Below are 10,301 nucleotides of genomic sequence, written 5' to 3' on the forward strand. Positions count from 1 at the left end.
ATATTACATGTTCTTGTTTATGTTTACTGGAAAAGAGGAAGAAAGAAGCCTCTTAGGTGATGATGACATTAAGAAGGATGACTTTAGAGAGTGGTTTTATATGTCACCTTAACAAGCGATTGACCACATGGGGGGGGGGGGGGGGGGGGGGGGGGTAAGAAAATGAAAGTAGATCTATCAAGTACTAGTGTAGGGACTCGAAATTTAAATTGCCAAAAAAAGTTCAATTCATTTTGCTTATTAATCTGTACATAGAAGGAAATTAAGATGGATTATAGTTGTGTTGTTTTAGTAAAGCAAGTACTAGTGAAGGGACTGAAGATGTAAATCATTAAAAAAAAATCAATTCATTTTGATGTAACTTTTAGGCTACTGGGTAAAAAGTTGTCACATCATCATCCTACTTATAATAGGTGTTATAACACCAAAGGTGGAAATGGACAACACCTAACATCATTTATTTTTTATTTTTTTAAAAAATTTTTTTTTGATGTTTGTAATTCCCATTTTTCTATTTTGTTTTATTTTTTTTAATTTATATCATAATAATTTTTTTTTAAAAACACATAAATTAAATAACACAATTAAAATAAATACTAATTAACAACTACATTCCATAGAAATTAAAAAAACATAGAAAAAGATAACCTACATTCCATCAAAAAAAAAAAAAAAAAAACATAGACCAAAAAAAAATTATGAAAAAAAAAAATGAAAACTAATCTTCGTCTAAATATTTTTGCTCCATCTTCGCCTTCATTTTTCGTAATGTCTCTAACCGTCTCGGCGGCAAATTATCTTCGTTAGTTTGAAGAATTGCCAAATCTTTCGCAATACGATCGTTCTCAGCTTCACACCGCAAAAACTCAAAATGTTCCCGTTGCAAATCATATCTTTTACGCGCAATTTCGTTGTGCTCGTCAAAAAAAAAAATTTCATCTCGCTTTGCTCTCGTCGTCTATTTTCGGCATCATCCGTGTGCCGTTGAGCACGCCTCGCTTTGTCACGGCCTATTGGTCGTCGAGGCGGAGACATCTCTTCAACGTCGTTCAAGTCATCCGGTATCTCATCCGTGTCCGCATTGAGATCGATGTTCGTGTGTGCGTCCAAAACATCGACTGAGCCCGAGCTGCGTGACCTCTTCGATTGTTGTTCCGTAATCGTCCGAAACATTTTAGACCGTTTTTTAACGATCAAAAAATCAAAATGTTACCGTTGGAAACAAATTCGCTTCGTATTTCACCCATTGAGCGTTACCGGGGTAACGGGTCTTAACGTAACGCCGGATAACGTGACCCTGGCGCGGTGTGCGAGCCGTTACCACGGTGTTTTCTTCGATCCACGTCGGACTCGTCCTCGACGCCGTTGCCCGTACCAAGTCGTCTTATAGGGGCAAGGAGGGATGTGGCCCCCCTGATTTTTTTTTAGAAATAGCCCCTATACTTTAACTTTATACATATTAGCTCTAAAAATATAAAATTTTGGCATAGCTTCCTATTCATATTCGGAATGAAGACCTTTCTTGTTATGCTTCAGTTGGAAAAGGTGAAGATCTTTCGGAACATGATAAAGATGAAGTTGTTAATACTTCTGTCTACAAAATTAGAGAAGAAAGTGAATCCAAAAATGATATTTGAGGTTTCATTTCGAAGCCTATGATGATCTCTTTAAAACATATGGATTGGAGGGGGCTGACGAATCTGAAGCTGGAATTAATAAAGGAGTTGTTCCCGTTGAGAATGATTCAAAACTCAAAAATGATGTTCATAATAATGCTGAACGTGTAGCTCCTCTTGTGGTGGAGCTCAAAAGAACGACGAAGTTTCAGGTTTCACCTCCTACGATCTCTCTTTTAATGAAGCCGGTTTTTCTCGTGAAGAAAATACATGGGAATTAATTTTATAGGAACTTAAACCTTATTATTAAAATAAAAATAAATGTAAAAAATACTAAGAAAGGGTATAATAGTTTTTTTTAATGAAAGTCTCAATAAAAGAATACTAAATACTATAGGGACGAAACAAATAATTTCGACCAAATCAGTAATTACTCTTTTATTAATAAACAAAAAATCAATGTATTCTGACACATTACGAGATTACGGGGGTGTTTCGGATAGTTTTTTTTTAAAAAAACTTATTAGTTTTTTAGCTTTTTAAAAAACTAGTAAGTTAAAAAAAAGTGTTTGTCTATTTAAAAAACGCTTTTTAAAACAGTTTTTTGGATGAGAAAAAGTAAAGCTTTCAAAAAGCTGGAAAATCCTAGCTTTTTAACTTTTTAACCATTTTACTCCTGAAAAAATAGTTTTTCGCATACAAACACTTTTTAAAATATTTTTTCCTAAAAGCTATAAGCTAATAAACACTTTTCTTAAAAATTATTTTTGACATAAAAAAGTTAACCCAAACATACCCTACGTATGAGACAGAACTTATAAAGAGTTGAAACAACTAACACATATACTACATGGTATCTTTTTTTTAGAAAATAAAACTCAAATGTGAGTAATTTATAGAGCGATAGATTCAAACTCAATACTTCCTTCTACTAGTATTTAACCATTTGAACAAAAACCTTAAAAACATATCACCCGTTGACATTCCTACAACTCTTTCTAATTTCTCCTCTAAATCCTGTCAAGGGACTAATGTTTCCCATCTTAACCATTGACTTCGCAAACTGCATGAAAAACATGTCTTCATCTGCAGCATACTCCTTCACAAGCTTCATAGTCTCTTCGTTTTCTGTAACCAACATCTGATCAGACCTCAACACCCCTTTTGAATCCATCAAATTCTTGTAGTACCCATTGTCAAACTTTGTTGGGGTCACATTATCCAGAAAAAACAGGTTCTCATCACCACCCGATTGAGGACAATTTGCACGCAGTTGAGCAACAAACAGTCCGTCGTTCTTCTCCTTATTGTTATACAGCCTTTGCTTGAAGCTGCCACACCTCGCATTTCCTATTGTATGACTCCCTGAAATTAACACAAATAGTTAGCCATTTTCTTGAACGATAACCTAAACTTTCTTGAAAACATTGAAAAGTACCCGAAAGTGCTACAAGATCGATAATGTCAAGACCCTTGAGCTTGAATTTGGTGAGAATGGTTTGGAATGTGTTGTTTGGAGCTGGAATATTGTGATTAGACCCACGCAAACTTGCACCCAATGAGTCCCTTCTTCCCGCAGGAACTTCCCAACTGGGTCCACCACTCTGCAAAAGATAAACGTTTATGGCCCTAATTTTTTTTATCAACAATAACTAGGTATATATATGTATAGTAATATAGATGATATTTACATTTTTTTTTATAGAAAACGACCGCGTTCAAAGGAAGGATGTCAAAGTTGTAGAAAGTTATGGGAGATTCTTATTTTTCAATGTATTTTAGTTATGGTTTTTTTTTTTGGGGGTAAGTATAAAGTTAAAAAGAATTATTCATAGGGTAGGTACCAGAACGGTGGAGTCTCTGGCTGCCAGAGCCAGGATATCTGCACAGGAGACGGTCTGTGGACAGACCGTCTCCAGTGCAGCTTTGATCTCATCGATGATTTCAAATCCACGAACCGAGTTGCGGTTGGGGGCGGACCCTTTCTCGCTAATTATGTTGCGGCTACCACCGTCGTCTAACAGTATTGATGCATCACAACCCTACATAAGATCATTAACGTTTTAAATGTCGTGTAATTTTAAAATGAAAAATGAATATATATCGAATGGGATAACTTTTTTAGAGAGAACAACACATGATATTGCTTATAATTTCACAAACCTTAACGAAGCAATCATGGAAATGAAGCCTAAGTAAAGAAGCAGCCATGCGAGTGTCTTGTGCAACGGCTTGTGCTACTATGGAGCGAACTATATTGGTGGCTTGTGGGCATGATTGATCGTAGAACTGTGGGTAGAGGTAACCTCCATTGGTGATCTTAGAGAAGCAAATGGGAGTTAGAGCCATGAAGAAACACATGGCCATGGCCATGCTTGATGAGGGAGCCATTTTTCTGATTCTAGTGGAGATCAGTATGCTTGATGGAGGTCTTGGTTTGGCTTGTGATGGATGTAGTATCCTGGCTATATATATTACTTATACACAATGATGGGGTTGGGTAGTTAAGAAAAAGGATCGAGGAAAATCTAAACACTTTGATAAAAAAAAATCTCATATTTTAGTAGTTAATATAAGAAAAGAAAGTATTGATTGAAGAAATGGATACTTGGTTGACATGGACCCGGTGAAAATGTGTTGTACAAGACAGTGATACTAAAGCTCAAAAGTAAAAGTCATTTTATTCACTTTTGGAATCATATTCTAAAGGGATATTTATAATGTAGATAAACATGATTGCAAAAATGTGGAAATGTGTTTATAATTTTAGATTGATTTAATAGTTAAAAGTGGGATGTATATAACCTACTACTACGTACGTAGTAGCTATCAAATAATTTTAGGCCGCGTTTTGTCAATAAACATGGAGTTGTTGAATCCTAGGCGAAGCTTGTATTGTTGAGGAATTAGGTCAACTATTACACAAATGTTTCTTCAATCATCAGCTTTTCCAAAACTGTTATCATCATTTGCACACCATGCATTGTAATATGTACATTTAAAACTTTTGGACTTTTGGTTGCAAAGAAAACATGGATTGTGACAGCGTGTGTTGTCATTTGTGATTTGACTTTATGTTTTTGTATTAGATTCCACCATGTAAATCATGGCACCTTCAAATTGCTTCAATATGAGTTGGTACCTAGGCATCAACCCTCTTGTTCCTTTATGCGTTTTGGTAATTTTTTGTTAGATATGATTTTTTTAACAGCCATGTTATTAGAGACCACAAGGCTAGCAAATAACTAGCCAAGAAAATATTACAGGGGATTATAGTCATCAATCGTAACTTTGTACTTGGAATTACAACTATTGTACCAAAGAAAAAAACAAATAATAATACCATCAACGATCTCACATTTCCACATCTTTCATGACTCAAAAATAATGTCAATTATGTATTTCCAAAGCATCCAACACGTCGTAATACACACCACTTCAAGTCTTTCCGATCTCCAAGTTTATCTGATGGATCCGAAAAAGAGACCTCATGTAACGCGGCTAAAAGATCTTGCAATTGAACTTCTTCAATATCACCCCTAATATGTCTTCTCCACTGCCACAAACCATTCACCAATCTATCAACTGCTCATCATTTATCATCAATCTTCGGTTGAAAGAGACGAGAAAAACGTTCCTGGTTGATTACCTTACCACAAATCAAGCCAAAACCTAACCTTATCACCCCTACAGACAAAATAGACACGACAGAGTATGGGACAATATTGCAGTCGTGAAGATCAAGCATAACCCCAACAATCTTAGCTCACGTGCCAAACCCATTACATTGAGACTCCCTCTCCAAAACTCCACCATGATCCCCATGAAGCGCCTTAACGACCCAAACCCACAAAGCATTGTAATTGTTAAGAAAGCGCTTGTAACACCCATAAATTTTACGCCTAATTTAAACTTTTCAAGCATACATAAAACCAAATAGTAATTGTTTACAAAAGTGTTTTCAATTCATTATTTAATCAGAGTGTCCCAAAAGCCTGATCATAATGATGAGAAGCGGTACGGTCACGCCTTCGCCTTGCCATGAACTCCTGAGGTACCTGAAACAATAAATTAAAACCTGTAAGCCCGAGGGCTTAGTGAGCTACCTCGAAAATACCAATACCACACTGATAATACCATATTTGTAATAACCAATTAATCAACATGCATACTGGGCCATCGGCCTGACTAGACCGCCCTACAGGGCCTACAGTCCAACTTGATCTACATCGAGCCTTCGGCATGACTGGACCGCCACATGGGCCTACAGTCTTCCCGAACCGCTCCTATGGTGTGTTGGCCTTCAGCACAAAGCAGGACTGCCTCAACCCATGCAACAAGCAAATAACCATGTGCGCATAACAAACATTTACTGGCATATACAAAACATCGAACATATCTATCTCACTGATTACCAAACATAGCAATCTCTCATAATTAGAGCACTGACCTAGCAGGTCACTAACATATCAATCCCTACGGATCATAAGAACATAACATATAGTATATCCTAATTCTGATCTAACGGATCATATCCACATGTAGCATACCATAACGATAACAACTAAAGGGCCGACCTTGGTACCTTAGACCCTATCGATATAGTGAGGATAACTCACCTTGAAGATGTCGACTCGGAAGATAAACTCCAACTCTCGGGTCACTTGACACAGGCTCCACCACCTATTACCATAGTACAATATACTCATAAGTCCTTAACCTTATAAGGTACTCCATAACCCACTAGTAAACCCATGGCCAAGGTCAAAGTCCTCCGTCAAGGTCAACAGTCCATGTTGACCTTAACTCGCCGAGCACCCTCGGCTACTTGCCGAGTTCCTTGAAGCACTATCCAACTCGCCAAGTCATCGAGGTGACTCATCGAATTCATCCGATTCTTGATCACACTTTTAAGCCACCCGTCGAGTTTCCTTCTTGCAACTCGATGGATACACACGCATACATATCCTAGAGAAAACTCATCCGACTCACCGAGTTGTTTATACAACTCCTCGAGTCTATGACAATCTTCATCGGACTCGCCGAGTTGCTCATCCAACTCTTCGAGTTCAAGGCCATCTTCATACAACTCGCCGAGTCAACCTTGCGACTTGTCGAGTTCCTTCAGCCCTTAAGCCATACAGACTCATTTAAGCCATGCAATGGCTCCAAATTACAGATCCAAGTTTCTAGAGCATGTTTTTCATGTAAAGTTGCAAACTTTACGTGTATGCATGGCTAAAAAGGCTCTTAATGGCAATTCTAAGCTCTTAATGGAGTTTCATGCACAAGGAGTGTTTCAATCCCCCCCCCCCCCCCATACCCTCAACTTTATGACTCTAGGACTTAGGAAGGGTCTAGATCCGAAGTTACAACTTCAAATCTAGCCCATAGCTCCCCATATCAACTCAAAATCCATAAAACCCTAAAACTCAACCAAAAGAAAAGAGATCTAGAAGGAAAAGGAAGTAAAGATTGCAACTTGATACCTCTAGAAGATGCTAGCTGAGGTAAGTTCTGCTTCCCATACCTTCCTTGCTTCAACTCCTTTGCTCTTCAAGCTTTTCCCTCCTAGCCAACCTTCTTTCCAAGGCTTAAATCACACCAAGAAGAGTACCACACGAATTAGGGTTTCACTGAGCTTCTCAAAGACTATAAAGAGGCCAAAGGAGGTTGAGGCTCCTTTAAATAGGGTGCAAAACCCCGGTATTTAGGGTTTCATTTGCCAGTTCCTACTCGTCGAGTCCCTTCTTGGACTCAGTGAGTAGGTCACTAAACACGCGATCCCACCCCACTGCTACTCGATGAGTAGGGCAACCAACTCGTCGAGTAGGAATTAAAACCAAAGAACCTTTTATTTAACCAATACCTGAGAATCGGGGCGTTACAGCCCTAGCGCTACTTCTGGAGGAAGGCCTTGTTAAATGCCGCCAAGCTTCACACCCCTAACCCACCTTTATGAGCATCTGCCAAAACCATCTCCCATTTTAACTAGGCTAGCTTTCGATCACCATCACATCCACCCCCAAAAAATAGTTGCCAACTACTCCAAAATTTTAATAACGCTCATGGTGGCCTTAAAAAGGGACATAAAGTAAATTTCTAAACTCCCAAGCACCGACTTAATTAAAGTGAAATGCCCCCAATCCCCCCCCCCCCCCCCCCCCCCCCCCCCACCCTAAAAAAAAAAAAAAAAAAAAAAAAAAAAAAAAAAAAAAAAAACAATTTCACCTTCCATTTGGATAATTTAGATTTAAATATATTCACTAAAATATCTCACTTTTATTTCTTCACCATATTATCTCCTACCGGCAGACCCAAATACTTAAAAGGTACATGGGCGCATCCTATAATAATAACTAACCGCAACACCTCATCTTACGACACCCCACCCTAAACATATACGACTTATGGATATTAAGCTTAAGCTAATAAGCCCTATAAAAACTGTCTAAAATAGACATTACCATCAATATTATCACAGTTTCATTCAGTCAAGAAAACTACATCATTTGCGCAAACAAGATACAATAAAACGAAACCATCAAAGCCAATCTGAGCTCCATGAATAGACCTATTTTCCACGACTTCCTCAATACATGTATGCATACCCTCTATAACACTCTGTTCTGAATTGTTTCTTAATTCAGACATGTGACCCGAAGATCGGGTATCATAAGGCTTAGGGCCTTTGTAAAATGGAGATTTAGACTTATTTGGGTGTGGGTAAGTTAAGTTAGATGATCCGGGAGTTCGGTTTGTGATTTGGAGCCCAAGGGTACAACCATAAAATGGCAGTTCGGGCTTTTATGAATACTGGATTTTAGTTTGGGAAGTTTTAAGGCAATGATGAGTTGATAGAAGTGTAGATCTTATCATTACCTTTTCATGGATATAAGGATCGTTGAAATTGGATTTAGAACGAAGAAATTATGGCATTTGGAAGTCGGTGGGTTTAAGGCTAAGCCTAGTATGCAGGGCGTACTTAGGGAGTACGTTGGGCGTACTAGGGAGAAGGATTCAGCACCTTTAGGAGTACATTGAGCATACTGGGAGTACACATGGCGTACTCTGTTTTTATGCAAACCCTAATTATTTTCTCCTATTTAAGATCCTTAACTCAATACCTAACCCTATTATCTTCAACCTCCATCCCATTAAACCCTAGAATCGAAACCCTAAGTGCATTTGGTGAGATTTGAGCCTAAAAGTGAGTTTGTTAGTGTTTTTTGGTGAAGAAGAAGAATAGGAATGCTTAGAGGTAAATCTTGAGCTTGTAGATCCAGGATTACCTGCTCATTTGCAAGCTTTTTGAGGTAAAAAGATTTGACCTTAATGATATTTTGTGTTAGATCCGTTTTATGGAGTCTTGTATGCATTTTGAAGTGTTTTGAGTTAAAGTTGACCTTTTGATCTACTCCAAAAGTTATGGAGGTTAGATCTTAGCTCCATGAGGGTCCCTTAATCATAAAAATGCAAACTTTGTGAGAGATTTTGATCCATGCAAGCATTAAGACCTTTATTAAGCTTCTTTTAAAGTGTTAAGTCCCTTAAAGGCATGTAAGCGAGTAAAGTTGGCAACTTTATTATTTAAGACCTTGTCTAGGGATCAAAACTGTGTTTGGACAACTTGACTTAACCCATTAAAAGCTTAATTTGGTTTTTATGGCCTCTAACGAGTACGTTGGGGCGTACATGAGAGTACGCTCAACGTAAAGTTGGGATCTTGCATCAACAGCTTGTACCTTCTACTTCGAGGGTGAGTATGCGGTGCATACTCCCCAGTGCAACTATTTTGTGCCTTGTTGGGCCATTAGACTTTTGACTTTAGGCCATGGATAGACTAAGGGTTTTCTTGGAATTAGGTCCATGATGGTTTTAGGGCCCATTTAGGAAGTTGGGTCATATTGAGCCTTGGGATGCCTTTTAGGAAATTGGGATTTTAGAGCAAATGGGTTGGGCCATGGTTTTAGGCCAAGTAAGAAAATGTAAAATGGTCTTTTACCCTTTATGAGGTTAGATTATGGAGTGGGCCTCAGATTTAAGGTTATTAGGGTAATTATTAATTAAGGTTGTATTTATTGTTAGTTGATGAGAGGTTATCTGGTTCAGCGACCCGAACAGGTATTTGGTTATCAGCGGATTGAGGTGATTTTCCTCACTGTACTCGTGGATTGAAAGCACCAATGTCGGCCCACTATTATATATATATATATATATATATATATATATATATATATATATGCTAGTTGTCTTTGTGACTCTTGCATGGTATGTTAGGTTAGGCCCATGGATCAGGATGGGCTAGGCCCATTGTATGTTATGTAGGTGCTAACTGTCTTTGTGACTTTGTCTTTTGTATGATCGGGTTGGGCCTATTGCTTTGGAAGGGATAGACCCATTAGGGTGTGTTAGGCCCAGTATGTGGGTTGGGACCAATGTGAGGGCTAGGCCCAATGATATGTATGGCATGCAGTATTTTGGGGAACTCAATAAGCTTTGTGCTTACTGTTTTATGGTGATGGTTTCAGGTACTTCCGGTTCGAAGGGAAATGTGACAACCTGAAATTATTTCATCACCGTAACCCGTTTTCCGTTAATAGAACTCGTTCTTATTAAATTTTTCCGTTAACATTGGGATCAGACAAATAAAAATTTGAACTTTTATCATGACTTCATAAGGAT

At 38.1% G+C, this 10,301-nt stretch overlaps 1 protein-coding gene across 1 annotated transcript; it reads right to left on the reverse strand.

Moving 5' to 3' along the window:
* Nucleotides 1–2,458: 2,458 nt before the first annotated feature.
* Nucleotides 2,459–4,172, reverse strand: LOC145043671 (peroxidase 72-like). The gene is made up of 4 exons (XM_078992388.1): nucleotides 3,780–4,172; nucleotides 3,461–3,658; nucleotides 3,055–3,220; nucleotides 2,459–2,981 (listed from the first exon to the last, which is right to left on the reverse strand). Exons 1-4 carry the CDS (start codon nucleotides 4,005–4,007, stop codon nucleotides 2,587–2,589), a joined length of 987 nt encoding a protein of 328 aa, XP_078848514.1. The 5' UTR covers nucleotides 4,008–4,172; the 3' UTR covers nucleotides 2,459–2,586.
* Nucleotides 4,173–10,301: the final 6,129 nt, after the last annotated feature.

Source organism: Lactuca saligna, chromosome 4, assembly GCF_052625555.1.
Source record: "Lactuca saligna cultivar CGN05327 chromosome 4, ASM5262555v1, whole genome shotgun sequence".
NCBI lineage: Eukaryota > Viridiplantae > Streptophyta > Magnoliopsida > Asterales > Asteraceae > Lactuca > Lactuca saligna.

Excerpts from the sequence above, each read along its gene's own strand:
- LOC145043671 (XM_078992388.1), bottom strand. The coding sequence starts at position 4,007 with ATGGCTCCCTCATCAAGCATGGCCATGGCCATGTGTTTCTTCATGGCT. Across the intron at positions 3,221-3,460 it reads CCAGAGACTCCACCGTTCTG|AGTGGTGGACCCAGTTGGGA; the intron begins GTACCTACCCTA and ends TATCTTTTGCAG. Across the intron at positions 2,982-3,054 it reads CGATCTTGTAGCACTTTCGG|GGAGTCATACAATAGGAAAT; the intron begins GTACTTTTCAAT and ends TGTTAATTTCAG.